This window comes from Papio anubis, chromosome 1, assembly GCF_008728515.1.
Source record: "Papio anubis isolate 15944 chromosome 1, Panubis1.0, whole genome shotgun sequence".
In the NCBI taxonomy this organism is placed as follows: domain Eukaryota; kingdom Metazoa; phylum Chordata; class Mammalia; order Primates; family Cercopithecidae; genus Papio; species Papio anubis.
In genome coordinates this window covers 212,747,168-212,764,946 of record NC_044976.1, presented here as the reverse complement: position 1 = coordinate 212,764,946, position 17,779 = coordinate 212,747,168, and the positions used below count along the sequence as shown (strand labels likewise).

At 40.0% G+C, this 17,779-nt stretch overlaps 1 protein-coding gene across 15 annotated transcripts in view; it reads right to left on the bottom strand.

The window, feature by feature from the left end:
• SDCCAG8 (serologically defined colon cancer antigen 8) overlaps positions 1-17,779 on the bottom strand; it is a 246,367-nt gene that overhangs the window by 174,942 nt on the left and 53,646 nt on the right. For all 15 annotated transcript variants that reach the window (XR_641442.4, XR_004181992.1, XM_009196385.4 and 12 more), the window contains exon 9: positions 10,784-10,922. Coding sequence is in view for 13 of the 15 variants with exons in the window: in XM_009196385.4 (XP_009194649.2) it covers positions 10,784-10,922 (139 nt within the window). In the remaining 2 variants the exon portion in view is untranslated. The remainder of the gene's footprint in view (positions 1-10,783; positions 10,923-17,779) is intronic.

Here is a 17,779-nt window from a genome sequence, read left to right as displayed (position 1 = left end):
CTGAGTGACAGAGCGAGACTTCGTCTCAAAAACAAACAAACAAACAAAAAAACAGCTTTTACTTTTATTTGCTTTGATTTTAACATATATGCTCGGTCACAATGAAGAAAATAGAAAAGCGTAGTAACACTTGGAATCAGAAAAATGATTTATTCTTTCTAAAGATAACTCAACTGGACCGCACATACTAAAAGATTTGGGTGTAGTAAACAAATATTTATACATTATTTCCATTAAAGCTTTCTCTTAATTCTAGAGTTTCTTCTCCTATTTTCCAGAATCCCTGTCGATTGAGTACCCCATAACCATTCAGTAAAGACATAGTAACCGACTTCTCAAAGGCTAAGTCAGTAAAAAGTCAACTACCATCAAATGATGGATCTTTATAGTAACTGAATGCTATACACGGGCAATTGCCATTAAATGATAGATCTTTACAGGTGACAAACTTAATTTGGGGCCTGCGGCTGTCATTTCTCTCAGTAGTTCCCAAGTCCTGGCTTCTCTCCCTTCCCTGAACACAGCCCTTTCCTTGGTGGAAATGGCTTTAGGTCTTAGGAAGTTGGGGAATTATACATTCCCCCCATCCAGCAGACTCATTCCTGAAGGTACATTTTCTTTTCTGGGAAATTTCTTTAGCTGTGGTCATTCTATGTTGACATATTAACATTTTTTTCAAACACAGTTTATTGGACTTGATATTCCCAGTCCTGGTTTTATTAAACCAAAGGGTAGGCACTACTATCTTAGGCAGTCAAAACATTTTCAAAAACAAAATTTATATCTAGTCAACTAAAATTTTAAAACAGGAGACCTATTGTAGACCATATAAAAGTCCTTCCCAACTGCTAGGGTTAGTTTTCAAGAAATCTTTGTGACAGAATAATTCATAACTAAGGAATTAAGATCTTATGAAATTATACAGCTCACACCTGTGAACATGAACTTTAAGGCTTATAAACATTTTTATTTTTATGTAATAATAAAGCCCACAAAATTAAAAAGATTAACACATTTCAAGCATCTAACAAATAATGCAAACTATTGATTTTAATCTATAAACCCTTGCTAACCAGAAATTTACCAGTCTATCCTTATGTACCATTTTTCAAGATACTTAATACTTTGTTTTTGTTTTGTGACAGATAGCATGCCTATCAAGAAGTATTGTTTTCTATACTTGTGACTACAACTCAGTGCTTTTCTGATTTTATTTTTAATCCAGGTTTCTAATTCCTGCCTTTCTGACTCCCTGTAATCCAAGAAACAGAATAATTTGGATATTTCAAAAGGGGGAAAAAAGTCTTTGTAAATATTTGTTCAACCTACCAGGTTGCTGTTTTAAAAACTAATATTCAGAATATCACACGTAACCCATAAATATGTACAATTATTATGTATACATAATAATTAACTTTTTAAAAAAGTTCACACCACTTACCCATGAAGGTATGTGGCAGGATAGGTCTTAGCAAATTTGCAATAAATACTTTGCTCAAGTTGTTATGAGTAAAAAAGAAAAAAAAAATTTTTTTCCTTAGAGGGTTAGGTCATTATAGATATGCTTATGGCAACTTCATGCAACAGCCTGTACCTTCAGGCCATTCCACATACCGCTCAACAATTTCCCTTCCCAACACAAGCAGGCAGGCCTAAGGCATGGTTAACCTTTTTATCTGCTTCTCGTAGCTTTATCAAGGTGTCTTGTAGCTTTATCAACGTGTCACTGCAAAAGCCTCTACTTTTTCTCACTATTTAGTCCCAGGTGATTTTTTTTCCTCTTTTAAAATTATCACCAACTGAGACAACTTCCATTTTCAAACAAAAACATTTATTGAGCACCTACTATGTGCCAGATACTTTGCTAAGTGGCATATATGGATTATTTAACCCTCTAAATACATTTTAATTGGTTCTTATCACTCAATTGAAGAAACTGGTACTTCAAGATATTCAGTAACTTGCCCAAATCAGAGACCTAGAAAGTGGAAGAGTAGGGAGTTTATCCAAGATAGTTTCACACAAGAATCTATGCATGGCATTATACACTTCTCAAGTTATGTATTTATTTTCTTAGGCATTTTCACTGCCACTATGAATGTTAAATATGTAATTCCTTCTACTTAGCATGTGATACCCAAATGTCACACTAGATGGCAACAAACGTCAAGGAACTAAACAAAGTAACCATTTCATCGCTCAGTAATGTAAGTAGTAGGGTTTTAAATTAAAATATGTATGCCATCTGACTTTTTAATACGCTCAGAAAGCAAAAATTCTAATGTGTTTTAACATACCTTCCAGATAAAAACTACTAGACTTGCAATACATTTTGTCCTTGCATTCATTATTACTAATTTACTGAAAATGCTATAGATTCCTAACGAACAATAGCGTTGCTTGCTCTCAGCCATTACATTTTTTAAAAAAATTAATTACAAAACTTCACATTAATAATAATTGACTTCCATTCAACAAACATTTATTGTTAATTAAGACGTAAATGGTCATGTGTGAAATACAAGGATAGATGTCACAGACCTGATTTCAAGGTCTTCTGGTAGAGAAAGCTGTGTAAACAACTACCAAAATTATACACCACATCAACAGGAATATAGAGGAAAAAGAAGTTAATTCGAACAAGAAGGGGCTGGGGAAAACTTCTGGGAAGACTGCCACTGGAATTGAGCCTCATAGATGGAATAGATATTTCACAGATTAATACAAGGCAGAAAAATACACCTTGAGCAAATGAATGCAAATGGCCAAATGTAGGTCATGTTCTGGCAACAGTGAAGGTAGTATGAAAGAGTAGAGTGAAAGAGTAGAGAGTGAAAGAGAAGACGAGCCAAGTTGGAGTGGGGCCAGATTCGCCTTTTATTCTACTGCAAGAGGGGAGCTACCTAAACAGGGAGATTTATAACTCAGGAATTATAAATGTTATGAAAGCACTGTGAAAAGTATGCTGGAATTAGATGAAATTTGAGGGAAACCAATTAGAAAGCTAATGTAACTGTCTGCATACTTGGTATAAGAATACGTGAAGTATACCACTGGGCACGGTGGCTCACACCTGTGATCCCAGCACTTTGGGGGGCCGAGGAGGGAGAATCAGTTGAGCTCAGGAGTGCAAGGCTGTAGTGAGATACAATCACACCACCAAGCCTTGGTGACAGAGTGAGACCCCGTCTCCGAAAAAAAAAAAAGAGCATGTGAAGATGTGAAGACTTAAACCAGGGCAGTGGTGTAAGAATGAAAAGGTAGGCATAGTTAAATAGAAATTTGACGCTGAAGAGAGAGAGAGCGAGCTTGGGAACTGATGGAATGTCAAGAGCAAGCATAGCGAAGAACCAAGATGTTTTAAAGAATGCAAGCCAGGGCTGCGGTCAAGATGGTGCTGCCTTTGTTTGAAGACGATCACAGAGAAAATGGTAGAAGGAAAAGGAGTGGTAGATGGGAAGGCGGAGCCAATGAACAGTTTGGTTGTGTAGAGTTTCAGACGCCAGCAGTGTGTCATCCATAAAAAAGATCTAGTAGCTGTAAAACACTAGGGCTGGGGCTCAGGAGAGTAGTTAAAGCTAAAGGCATAATGTGGGTATATTCACTGGTAATATTTGGCCACGTGAGGAGAAATGAATCCCAGGAAGTCAAGGCAACATGGGAGGAGGGCTGGGAACTAACTCTGAGGAACATCCACACTTCAGACTTGTGGAAAACAAGAAACAAGTTAAAAGACATTTAAGAGTGGACAAGAATGGTACAATGTGGACCCATGAGAGTAATGTATCAGCTAAATCAAGGGAAAGAGATGGTATGTTATGACAGGAGAGTTAACAGGGTTCCAAATCTATAGAGTTTGAGTCCAGTGAGGATTGAGATGAGGTCACTGGGTTTGGCAATCAGGAAGTCACCAGTGATCATTAAGTGAGCACTTCAGCAACATGAAATCAGGCTACAGTTCGTTCAAAGCCTGGCTGCGATGTGCTCAGAAGTGAAAGGAAAAGCTACCAGGGTGGACAACTGTTGTGAGATGTCTGCCAGTGAAATGAGGAATGGACAGTAATAAACGGAGTGAAAGATGATCACAGCAAAGCTGCTTTTTGTTTACTTAAATGAAGGCTGTGGGCAGGATGAAAGGGAAAAACAGTGAAGAGGAAAGGATAAAGGACGCCAGAAAAATGTGATGACACAGAAGTGGGAGACATCAAAAATGGGGAGAAAGATGTTCATCTTGGGAAATAACAGGGCCAGAAAAGAAAGGAGAAATAAGGAGAGGAGGCATTCGAGGGATGAGAAGATGCTGAGGAGGCTCTTGTCAGTTGGTCCTTAGTCAAGTGTGAAGCAGGTCATCTGATGAAAGTCAGGTGCCAGCAGTGGAGTTGGAAGTGAGGAAAATGGAGTTCCTGGCTAGAGCATATAAGGTTTTCAACTGCAGAGAAAAGAATTGTTCAATAGTACCTACAACCACTGAAGGTGACTAGGATTACTCTTCAGTGGAATTCATTAAGTAGATTTTTTTTTAAGATGGAGTCTCACTCTGTTGCCAGACTGGAGTGCAGGGGCGTGATCTCAGCTCACTGCAACCTCTGCCTCCCGGGTTTAAGCGATTCTCCTGCCTCAGCCTCCCGAGTAGCTGGGACCACAGGCGCACGCCACCACGCTCAGCTAATTTTTGGAATTTTAGTAGAGATGGGGTTTCACCATGTTGGCCAGGACGGTCTTGATCTCTTGACCTCGTGATCCGCCCACCTCAGCCTCCCAAAGTGCTGGGATTACAGGCATGAGCCACCGCGCCCAGCTATTAAGTGGCTTTCTAAAATGACTTCCTTCAGCAATGCTTAGGAGGCTCAAATAGTCATCAAAAAAAAAAAAAGGTGTGATTGGGCCTAAGTTTCACTGGGTACTTTTGCTGGCAAAGTAGGTAAGCTGGAAAGATAAGAATAAAGGAATTGTAAAGTGCTAGTGAGAACTGAGTTGCAATTTCCTTCCTCAGTGGATATTTACTCAGTACCAATTTATTATGTGCTGAGATCTATGCAAGATGCTATGGATTTAATGGTGATCAGGATGGAGAAATTCCGTAACCAAGGGACTAGCGCAAACTGATTAACCATTGTTTAAGTTGTTACAGATAGCACTGAGCCAAAATTGCAAGTCATGTAGTCCAGGCATGTGCAATGGGAAAAAGCTTTAACCTCCTAATTGTTTTTATTTTATTTTACATTTTTGTTGAGTCCATAGTAGATGCATATATTTGTGGGGTACATGAGATGTTTAACCTCCTCATTGTGAATACCACCAGCCTGGCACACTGGCTGCACCGGTATCACCTGGGGCTACTTAGAAATGCCTCTGAGACCAATCTTCCTGATCTTGCTGCAGAATGAGGAGACAGATTTGAGTGTGGCCTCTTGCCTCCTTGCCAGTCAACTTGCAAGAAAGCCTTTTCTTTTCTTAAAAGCCAAGGCCATAGCATTGGCTTCTATGTGCATAGGGAAGCAAGCCCTTGGCTTGGTGACAATTTTAAAGTTTAACAGAGATTTCTCCAAGAACTTAATATAGAGCTACCATTCAACACAGCAATCCCATTCCTGGGTATATACCCAAAGGGATATATATCATTAAACCAAAAAGATACATCAACTCAAATGTTCATCACTGCATTGTTCACAACAGCAAAGACATGGAGGCTGGGCATGGTGGCTCACACCTGTAATCCCAGCACTTTGGGAAGCCGAGGCGGGTGGATCACTTGACGTCAGGGGTTCAATACCAGCCTGGCCAACATGGTAAAACCTCGTCTTCACTAAAAATACAGAAATCAGCCTGGCGTGATGGTGCACACCTGTAATCCCAGCTACTCGGGAGGCTGAGACAGAAGAATCACTTGAATCCTGGAGGCGGAGGATACAGTTAACCAAGATCACACCACTGCACTCTAGCTTGGGCGACAGAGCAAGATTCCGTCTCAAAAAAAAAAAAAAAAAAAAAAAAGACATAGAATCAATCTAGGTGCCCAAAAATGGCAGGCTGGATAAAGAAAACATGGTACATATATACCAGGGAATGTATACATCCATAAAAAAGAATGAAATCATGTGCTTTGCAGTGACATGGATGTAGCTGGAAGCCATAATCCTAAGCAAATTAATGCAGTAACAGAAAACCAAACACCATATGCTCTCATTTATAAATGGGAGCTAAACGTTGTGCACACACGGACATAAGCATGGGAGCAACAGACACTGCAGACAACTTGGGGTTGGAGAGGGGGGGCATGGGCTGGAAAAGTACCTACTGGGCACTATGCTCAATACCTGGGTCCACCATGTAACAATCCTACACACGTACCCCTGTATCGAAAATAAAAGCTGAATTTTTTTTTTAAAGTTTAATGAAGGATACGGACAAATAAGCAATAATAATACATTTTGATAAATGCTCTAATAAGTAGTGGTTCTCAAATGGGGGCAAATTTGCCCTCCAAAGGACATTTGGCAATGTCTGGAGACATTTTCGGTTGTCACAACTTGGGGGAGGAGGGTAAGCTACTGGAATTGAGCAGGTAGAGGCCAGGAATGCTTCTAAACATCCTACAATGTGCAGAACCGCATCCAAAACAAAGAGCTACGTAGCCCAAAATGTCAACAGCGCCAAGGTTGAAAACCCCTGCTATAAAGGCGTATTAGGGGTACATCAAATCCAGGCAGGGGAGATCAGTGGTTTCCTAGAGGGAGTACCATGTGGGCTAAGACAGGTAAGGCTAGAGAAATACACAGGCAGTGGAGTGGAGAAGAATGTGTATGGCACATACAAAGACTCAGAGGCTGGAGAGAGGATGGGATAATCAGCAGGGTTCTCACCACTACCACTATTTATTGAGAAAATATTTTGTGCCTGCCTGGGTTTGTATAAGATAACCAACATACATTTTTAAAATGCAGTCCTCATTCACAATCCTACGAGTCACATATTTCTCCGTTTTACAGATGAGGAAAGACTGGGGCACGGAGAAGTTAAAGTAACTTGTCCAAGGTCACATAGCGAGTGAATGGTGGGGCCACAAGTTGAATCTAGGTCTGGCTAACTCTAGTAAGCCCATGTTCACTCCCTAAACGCTCCTGGCTTTGACGATAGCTGAGTGTACTGGGGGATAGGGTGTGAGAGGAGGAAAGAAGCAGCAGCCTTGGAGGACAAAAGGGAGCCACATTATGACAGACCACGGGCATGGGAAAGAATGTGGAGACTATCTTGAAGGCAGTGAAAATTCACCGAAGGATTTTAAATCAGAGTCACATGATCAAATGTGTGTTTAAGAAAGATTGCTTCTGGCTGCAGTGTAGGGAGTGGAACGAAGGAGGGAGGCAAGCTAGGAAGAAGTGTAGTAGATAAATCCAGAGATTACTCAGCTTCCATAAGAAAAGTGTTAATGAGGGAAAGAATTCAAGAAAACGTTAGAAACTCAGATCTGTACTTAGTGACTGGTTAAAAGTTACGGGTGAAGGACAGGGTGAAATCCAGTTTTCTGATCAGAGCATGTTAGTGGATAAAAGTGCCATCCAGTAAGAGAATACAGAAGGGGCAGCAGATTTGGGAGAGTGACTATGTGAATTCAATTTGAGATTGTAAAATTTATATTTAAATGGGAAGAAAAGAAGACCAGCCTGGACACAACAGATAAAATGAGAGAGAAAAAGAATGCTGAAGAACTAGAGGCGAAAATGAAGACATGGAGCAGATTTAACTTTGACAGGGAGGAAAGAAGAGGGAAGGCTCTAGTCAGAGAGTGTGGTTTCAGAGTTTGAGATCTTAGGGGCACTTCAGTTCATGCGGGAGGTTCGCGTAGAAGTAGGGGATGTAGTAGAGTTAAGGAAGCTGAAGAGTATTAGTGTTTTGTGTATCAACAACATGGAAATTCAAACATTTAAGGATGACAAAAGAGACAGAATGAAGAGGAAAAGGGTCAGATGTTAAAACTTTTAAAAAGGGGCCAGGCGCGGTGGCTCACGCCTGTAGTCCCAGCACTTTGGGAGGCCGAGGTGGGTGCATCACCTGAGCTCAGGAGTTCGAGACCAGCCTGGCCAACATGGAGAAACCTCATCTCTACTAAAAATACAAAATTAGCCGGGCATGGTGGTGCATGCCTGTAGTCCCAGCTACTTGGGAGGCTGAGGTGGGAGAATCACTTGATCCCAGGAGACTGAGGTTACAGTGAGCCGAGATGGTGCCATTGCACTCCAGCCTGGGCTGGAATGAAACTCTGTCTCAAAAAAATGATAATTAAAATAAAATAGAAAGGGTCAAAGAGCACCTTCTCGATTGAGAAATTTTATTGATTAGGGAGAAGAGAGACAACACTGATTTCAAAGAGGAGTGTGATATGGTTTGGATACCTGTCCGCTCCAAATCTCTCGTGTTGAAATATGACTTCCAGTGTTGGAGGTGGGGCCTGGTGGGAGGTGTTTGGGTTATGGGAGTGGATCCATCATGAATGGCTTGGTGCCCTATTAGTTATCCTGAGGTCTGATGGTTAGAAAGAGCCTGGCCCCTCTCCTCTGCGCTCAGTCCTGCTCCCTTGTGAGGCTTGCTCCCCTCTGCCTGCTGTCAGAGTGAAAGCTTCCTGAGGCCTTACCAGAAGCCTATGTTGGTCCCATGCTTCGTATGCAGCCTGCACAACATGAGCCAAAATAAACCACTTACTTCTCTTTATAAATTACCCAGTTTCCACTCTTTCTTCATAGCAATGCAAAACAGATTAACACAGAGTGGTAGCTTAATTTCAAAGAGGAATAGGACCTGAGAGTAAGTGTCAAAACAAAGCCCTGGAAATGGCAGTCGGGAGTGAAGTAACTGCGGTTTCCTCCGTCGCATTCGCGTGAGATGACTTGACTGATACAAGGGCATTCGCGGAAGGTTTTGAAAGTCATGATATCGAGGGACAGCTAGAGCTCAGAACAAATGAAGAAACAGGAGAGTTTGAGGAAACAATATGGTGGGGAGTTTGGTTATAACTGAACCTAAGTTTCAGAAGGCATGAGGGTCAAATGGGAAGAGTTATGGATGAACTGTATAAAGACAAATGGACATAGCAATGGCTGACAAGAGGCTTAATGCAGAATTGAATAGCCCTAATTTTGTTTTAACTTCTATTTCAGGTTCGGGGGTACATGTGAAGGTTTGTTATATAGGTAAACTCATGTCACAGGGGTTTGTTATACAGATTATTTTATCACCCAGGTATTAAGCCCAGTACCCAGTAGTGATCTCTTCTGCTCCTCTCCCTCCCCCCACCCTATATCTTCAAGGAGATGCCACTATCTGTGGTTTCCTACTTTGTGCTCCTAAGTTGTTATCATTTAGCTCCCACTTATCAGTAAGAATATGTAGTATTTGGCTTTCTGTCCCTGCATTAGTTTGCTAAGAATAATTGCTTCTGGCTCCATGCATGTTCCTGCAAAAGATCTGATCTCATTCTTTTTATGGCTACATACTATTCCATGGTGTCTATGTTCCATACTTTCTTTATATAATCTGTCAGTGATGAACATTTAGATTGATTCCATCAATTTAGGATTGATTCCATCAATTTAGGTTGATTTCATCAATTCCATCGTTTACATTTGCTATTGTGAAGGTTGCTGCAATCAACATTCACGTGCATGTGTCTTTGTGGCAGAATGATTTCTATTCCTCTGGGCATATACTCAGTAATGTAGCCCTAATATTTTAATAAAACACTGAGATTAGTATATGGTTTAGACCAGTGCTATCCAACAAAACTTTTCATGATAATGAAAATGCTCTATATCTGCACTGTCCAATATTCGCTACATGTGGCCATTAAGAACTTGAATTGTATGCTAGTGTGTCTAGGGAAAATACATGCAACTTTAACGGATTACGGTGTGGCCCCCAAATACAGTAATGAATCAACAGTAACCTCCTATTCTTCAAACTGCCTTTAACACCATCTGATCACTAAGTATAAACTGTTACTCTCCTTAGGATGTTTGAGTTACCTTACAGTAAGTCCAGACTCAAAGATGCTACTAAGACCAGGCGTGGTAGCTCACGCCTGTAATCTCAGCACTTTGGGAGGACGAGGTGGGCAGATCACCTGAGGTCATGAGTTCGAGACCAGCCTGGCTAACATAGTGAAACTCCATCTCGGCTAAAAATACAAAAATTAGCTGGGCATGATGGCCCATGCCTGTAATCCCAGTTACGTGGGAGGCTGAGGCAGGAGAATCACTTGAACCCAGGAGGCAGAGGTTGCTGTGAACGGAAATCATGCTATTGCACTCCAGCCTGGGCGACAAGGCAAGACTCCATCTCCAAAAAAAAAAAAAAAGAAAGAAAGAAATGTTACTAAATATGTAGATATTATTATCTTTGGTGTATTTGGATTTTCTCAAAACTTACCAATTATTGAGGAAAAACATTTGTCTTTAATCATATATGAACATAAATAAACTAATGCCTGGGTGTTAAGATTTTTGCAGCATTGCAAATTATCAGCAAATAAAAAGATTAAGCATATAGGTCTCTCAAAGTATTATACTGTACTACATTCTCTGAACAGTGATACAACAGTATTTGCAGAGGAATAAGAATTCTCCAAATAGCAAATTTGTTTAATTCAGAAAAGTCAACATTAACAGATTGATAATTCACTTTGTGTGTTTGAAAAACAGAGTTTAGTTACAGAAGAATAACCAAATAAATACTCAGAAGAAAAAAGAAAAAAAAAAAGACGCTTTTATTTGCATCTTATTAGACTTGCCTCGGTTTTTTCAAAATTGGCTTCCTCAGATATTTGCAAAACTTGTTTCACCTGTTCATAAGCACTTGCTTCTCTTTGCTGCGTATCTGCCAAGCTGCTCCTTACGGAAACTAGTGCAGACATCAAGTCATCTCTTTCTCTGTCAGCACAAAAAGAACATTCAGAACAAGAAATGATCAAATGATCATGTCTTCATAAGTCAGGGAGGAAAAGGCATTAATATGTATTAGAAGAGCCAGAGTAGGCCGGCTGAGCACATATTAAATAAAGCACACCCCAGAGAAAGACCCTCTGTCCTCACTTGGCGAGCGGCAGGCAGAGCAGCCGGAAAGGCCAAGAGCCTTCGTGGCAGGACTGCATCTGTATGGGACAATCATCTATTGTGGAGATAGCTGCAGGGGAAAGCCCAGAAAAGAGCAAATTAGTTTTTTAAATGTTGGGGGGAGGCTCCCTTAAATTTGTACGTTTTACTAGTTTCAAAAGGTTTGGCCATTAGAAGACATAGAATGCTGTCTGTGGTCTGATGTCTTTCATTTTTTTTTTTTTTTATTATTATACTTTAAGTTCTAGGGTACATGTGCATAACGTGCAGGTTTGTTACATATGTATACTTGTGCCATGTTGGTATGCTGCACCCATCAACTCGTCAGCACCCATCAACTCGTCCTTTACATCAGGTATAACTCCCAATGCAATCCCTCCCCGCTCCCCGCTCCCCATAATAGGCCCCGGTGTGTGATGTTCCCCTTCCCAAGTCCACGTGATCTCATTGTTCAGTTCCCACCTATGAGTGAGAACATGTGGTGTTTGGTTTTCTGTTCTTGCGATAGTTTGCTGAGAATGATGGTTTCCAGCTGCATCCATGTCCCCATAAAGGACACAAACTCATCCTTTTTCATGGCTGCGTAGTATTCCATGGTGTATATGTGCCACATTTTCTTAATCCAGTCTGTCACTGATGGACATTTGGGTTGATTCCAAGTGTTTGCTATTGTGAATAGGGGGTCTTTATAGCATTCTTGCCGTTTTAATGAAAAACCAAGAAAAGTAAATACCTCTCTTCCAATATTTGGTGGTTTACAATTTGCTTCTGTTTAATGCTAAATATGTGTGACAGAATTCATCAGAATGAATAAATGTTGACCTGGAAAAAATAAAAAAAGAAAACTTCCAGGGAGATAATTCGCCCCAACTTCCTGATAGTGGTGACTTCTCAGGAGAAAAAAAAGAGGTAATAAATGGGTAGACTAGGGTTTTGTTGTGGGTGCTCTCCTCTGCACTGTAGGTCATTTCACAACATTTCTGACTTCACCATTTGGTTAATAGTAGTGCCCTTCTCCCCAGTTGTGACAAGCAAAACTGTTTTCAGAAATTTTCCAGTGTCTCTGCGGCAGGGGAGAAAAATTGCTTCTAGTAGAGAACCACTAGAATAGACTGTCTTTAGCATCAGTTCTCAAAAGGAAACAGGAGTGGTGGAGGGTATCAGAAGAGAGATATGAGATAAAATTATAAAATGTATTGCAGCACTATTCACAATAGCAAAGACTGGAACCAACCAAATGCCCATCAATGAGAGACTAGATAAAGAAAATGTGGCACATATACATGATGGAATACTATGCAGCCATAAAAAAGAATGAGTTCATGTCCTTTGCAGGGCATGGATGAAGCTGGAAACCATCACTCTCAGCAAACTAACACAGGAACAGAAAACCAAACACCGCATGTTCTCACTCATAAGTGGGAGTTGAACAATGAGAACACATGGATACAGGGAGGGGAATATCACACACCAGGGCCTATTGGGGGGTGGGGGCTGGGGGAGGGATAGCATTAGGAGAAATACCTAATGTAGATGATGGGTTGATGGGTGCAGCAAACCACCATGGCATGTGTTTACCTATGTAATAAGCCTGCACATTCTGCACATGTATCCCAGAACTTAAAGTATAAAAAAAAAAAATTATTAAAAAAAAAAAGTGGGGGGAAGGTGCTGAAAAGGAAAAATGCAGCAAAGTAGGGAAGGTAGGAATTGTAAATCAAAGTAGCAGTCAACATTTTAAGGAAGAACTGAGGCTTTGTCCATGCAGCAGATTCTCCTCTCATTTACTTGAACAAATAAATGTCCTTGCCTTTTTATCTTTCTCCACAATCCTCTTTTTTGTGCTTCTCTTTCAATTACATTCTTTCCGTTACGTATGAACACTTGTTGTTCAATGATTAGTACTGCTGAACTCCTCAAATCTCCTGGTTACGCATATAATATTCACAATTTAACACAATCTTATCCCACTGGGTTTGATCATTGCCAAGACCCACCCCTCTTCAGCAATTCTCAGAAGTACTTTATCCTAAGCTGTTTATTGAGGGTAGAAGTGAACCAAATGCCAAAATGCTCTGGCATGTAAAATAGCAAGGATACAATCTCATAGATTAAATAAGTCTCACAGAAAATGTTCTAGGATATTTACGATTTATCGACTGAATAAAAATATCCAGCACACCAAAGAGAAAGTGAGGCAGGAAACTTTCAAGACACAAAAAGCAAAAAATGTATGTTGGACTGTTACATATGGTATTCCCCGTTTTGTTAAAGAGTTGAAGACTAAACCACGGTTTCAAAATCAGTTGAAATAAATGCTTGCAGTTTCCTTTTCATTGCCAAGTTCTTAAACTATGAGAAAAGAGCCAACTATGATTTTTTTTTAAATTAGCAAGTTTTAAAGAGTCATAGTTTAGAGGATTATAAACTCTGCTTGAATCACTTTCAGGATTAACCAATGATTCAATTTAAAACATCTCTTAAAGGTAAAATAAACTATTTGTGGTATTTGGAAAGCAGCCACATTTGAAGAAACATGTAACACTGAACAAAGTTACAATTATTAGCAGTTTCATAAAAGTCTTTTTTATTTAAAAAAGAATAAACTGCTACAAATATAAAATTCATGGAAGCAGAGTGATCTTCACTTAGAATTTCCTAATTTGTTTTAAATTGATAAAAGTAATTTTTCTTCCAAGGAAATGAAAAAAGAAGTAAATTGTTTTAATTGAATATAATCAAACACAATTACTATGTAAAAAAGTGGAAGAATCAAGGCAAGATTAAATTATCCTAATTAAGTAAAAAAATAAACACCAGCAAAATTGAGTATGTATCTATTTATATTTCCATAAAAGTTCTATAACATAAAAGGGGTCTAGCTTCATCAAGGATATGCAATCCAGTTAGGACCTATGATTCTAGAAGAAAAGAAAAATTCACTCTGTAAGGACAGCAAGTCAATATAGGCATCTTACCGTCACCTTTCTTAAATCACTAAGACTTAATGAAGAGCAAAAATAACTATTCAATGAGATTCTTATCTGTTTCTGATACCATGCAATCACCAAAGCCAAAGTTCCAAAGAAAAAGAATGAACAAAAAAGGCCGGGCGCGGTGGCTCACGCCTGTAATCCCAGCACTTTGGGAGTCCGAGGTGGGCAGATCACTTGAGGGCAGGAGTTCCAAACCAGCCTGACCAACATGCTGAAATTCTGTCTCTATTAAAAATACAAAAATTAGCTGGCTGTGGTAGTGCACACCTGTAGCCCCAGCTACTTGGGAGGCTGAGGCACAAGAATTGCTTGAACCTGGGAGGTGGAAGTTGCAGTGAGCTGAGATCGTGCCATTGCACTCTAGCCTAGGCGACAGAGTGAGACTCCATTTTTTAAAAAAAAAAGAATGGTCAAAAAAGCTCCATGTTTGTAAGTATGCAAACAGACAGATCCACAACAGGATAAAAATCTAACAAACCTGCTGCTTATGGGAAACTTATGTCTAATAGATTTTCTCTCTTTTCAGAATATGCTCTTGTCAGGAGTAGTGTTTGTCACACAGTAGATGCTCAACAGAATAAGCAATAAGAAAACAAATAAATGAAGAAAGAGTCTGCTATAGGATGGTGTCAAAAGACGTGAAGTAAAGCTCCCTCTCAGTTCTAATATTTCATGATCTAAACTGAAAACATTACCTATTTTGAATCAGAAACTGGAGTTCAGTTGCTCTGGTTCAAAAGTGTTTCAGAATATTAACTCACCAAATTTAGACTATGGAACCACAGAAAATTATCAAAGATAAAACTCCAATATACAGATAGCTTGTTAAGCCCATCATTAGACAGTGAGACCACAAAACGATTACACTCAAACTCCGTGTAACCGCTGGGCTGACACACTCCACCTTTCTGTAAGGCAAATGCAACGCATGCTTCAAGGTAGCTTTAAGCCCACCTGGGAAGCTTGCAGGTAGGTAGTCATTTTGGCAATTTAGGATTATCTAATCATCCACTCAGGTGTTACTAAATCTTGGTTTTGGTTTGGTTTGGTTTTGTCTCAGCCAGTCCACATACCAAATAGCAGCAAGCAACCCCACAAATAATTTTTTTCGAAAGAGCTCTGGGCTGGCAGTCCCCTCTCCTCAACACAAGACCTTGCTTCCTGCTCCATTCCTGTGTCCATCTGGCTTCATCTTGTCTGAGCTTTCCCTTTTTAGCCCCACACTTATCCCCTAGGTCTGACAGTGCTACTTATATAATCTGCCTTTCAGAAACAGCCGATTCCAGCCACCCAGGGTAACTGCCCAGTTAGCTACAGTCCTGCTCCAGATCCCGCAGTCCACAGGGCCGGCCCAGAGCCACACCTGAATGAGGCTCTCACAGTGGGAAGCTGTACAGATACACATGGCATATCAGTGTGAAAGGGAAAAGGCAGTTCTCCAAATTACCATCGTCCATAGCAAATGTTCTGTGAGTGCTTGTGCTTGGAAACACCTTGTGGATGTGCTGATCAATGTAATCAAGGAGCTTCTTGAAGCAAAGCCAGCAACACCGTGTTAACCCTGCAACGTTCCATGATCCAGATGAAAGAGCAGCTGAGGCAGAAAGATGACGTAAAGATCCCGAGTGTTCTGGGGTGAAAAGCGTGCACTTACATGCACTAATGAGCATGTAATATTTAAGAACCTTAGCGCAGCAATCGGGGCCAAAAGGACTGAGAAAGTCCCTTAACAATCTCAGCCAAGTGTTCAAGCAAAAGAGTTGGTCTAATGTATATGCATGAGCTTCATCTTGAAATGTGGAGTGGCTAAGAAATGTCTTATAATTTCTAAATGACTCCAGTTACTATTAATTGTAAGCATTAGTAGGCATCACTAGTGAGTGTTACTATGCCGTTTTACAAAGGAAGTCTAGAAGGCTGACTACAACATTTCTCTGTTCCTCAATTCTGGGAAGTTCCTGCTGTCGTCTTTTAAAGCCAACTATGCAGAGCATGGCCAACGATCCACTCCAAAATCACAAGCTGGATTAAAGCCCCAGAAAAGTACCCTTGGAATCATTTCTCTTTTTTGAAAAGTACCGTGAAACTTCTCCAAGGTACTATGAGCTACAGAAAAGAATTTAAGCAGTTCCATCTTCATTACCATGTGAAGGTATTTTGATCATTAAGCAAGAAAAAGAGGTTACTGTTATTCTTAGCTCCCTTATGGCATAAAGAGGCCAAGTGAAAGGCGAAAGGTCAGAAACAATATGAAGACTTCAAGTCAACGTAAAAAATATATCCAATGTCATCAACAGTTGTTAAGTATATTCTCCAAAAAGTCCTTGAGTCCTAAGAAACCAGAAACCACCAGAAACATATGGGTGGCCTGGTCTCCAAGTCATGCCTGATCTCCTCCCTGTTAACTGTACAAGCCATTCTTTTTTTTTTTTTTGGAGACAGAGTCTTCCTCTGTTGCCCAGGCTGGAGTGCAATGGCACAATCTTGGCTCACTGCAACCTCCGCCTCCCGGGTTCAAGTAATTCTCCTGCCTTAGCCTCCCAGGTAACTGGGATTACAGGTGTGCACCACCATGTCCAGCTATTTTTGCATTTTTAGTAGAGATGGGGTTTCACCATGTTGGCCAGGCTGGTCTCGAACTCCTGACCTCAAGTGATCCACCTGCCTCAGCCTCCCAAAGTGCTGGGATTACAGGTGTGAGCCACCATGCCTGGCCATCAAACCATTCTTGTATCAAGAATATAGATTCAAAATAGTAAATGCTAAAGGATGCAACAAAGGAGCTGAAAGCTGCTGTCACAATACCACATTTACAAGGAAACTTTTGATTTATCATATTTAAGGTATCATTTTTAAACATTCTATGTTAAAGTCATCCAGGTAATACGATAACAGCTTATGGCAGGGTCAGGCTTCTAACTATATATAAAACTAGAAATCCAAACCCAAAAGGTGCTGGACACTCTTCAAAGTTAGCATAGGACTCAATATTCAGCACTCTGCATTAGTAAGTTTAAAGAAACTGAACACCAGCTTAGGCCAAGCGAACGATACAGAAAAAGAATTCATTGACAATAAAAGCAGAAACCATTCAGTGTTAATAGGTTTAATATCCTTTCTGATATTAATGCAGAACATGAGACAATGATATTCTGCTGACAAGGCAGAAAATTGAACTAAGTAGATTGACATTTACTTCAAGAGGCTACGAGCTTAAATTTAGGACAGAGACAAAGGAATACATAACTGATCAAGAATCTTAATTTCTGAATGACTGCCAGGCTTAGAAGTAACCGAAACATTACAGCTTCCTTTAAAAATATTTTTTCATAATCTAGAAGGATAATATAAAAGGCAACATAATAACCTGTTATTTGTTGGTTATGGTTTTTTCTTTTTTAATTTCTAAATTTTTTGTAGAAACAGAGTTTCACTATGTTGCCCAGACTGGTCTCCAATTCCTGGCCTGACGATCCTCCTGCATCAGGCTACCAAAATGCTGGGATTACAGGCATAAACCACTGTGCCTGGCTTATTAGTTTTGCTAGACTACCTAGTTTTAAGCTCTGGCTCTTTTTATGTGCAACTTTTAATATGCTTTCTTCTTTCTAAAATTAATTTTTAAACTATATTCTCCTTGCAAAATTAGTTACCAATATTTTTAAAGGCCTATTTGAC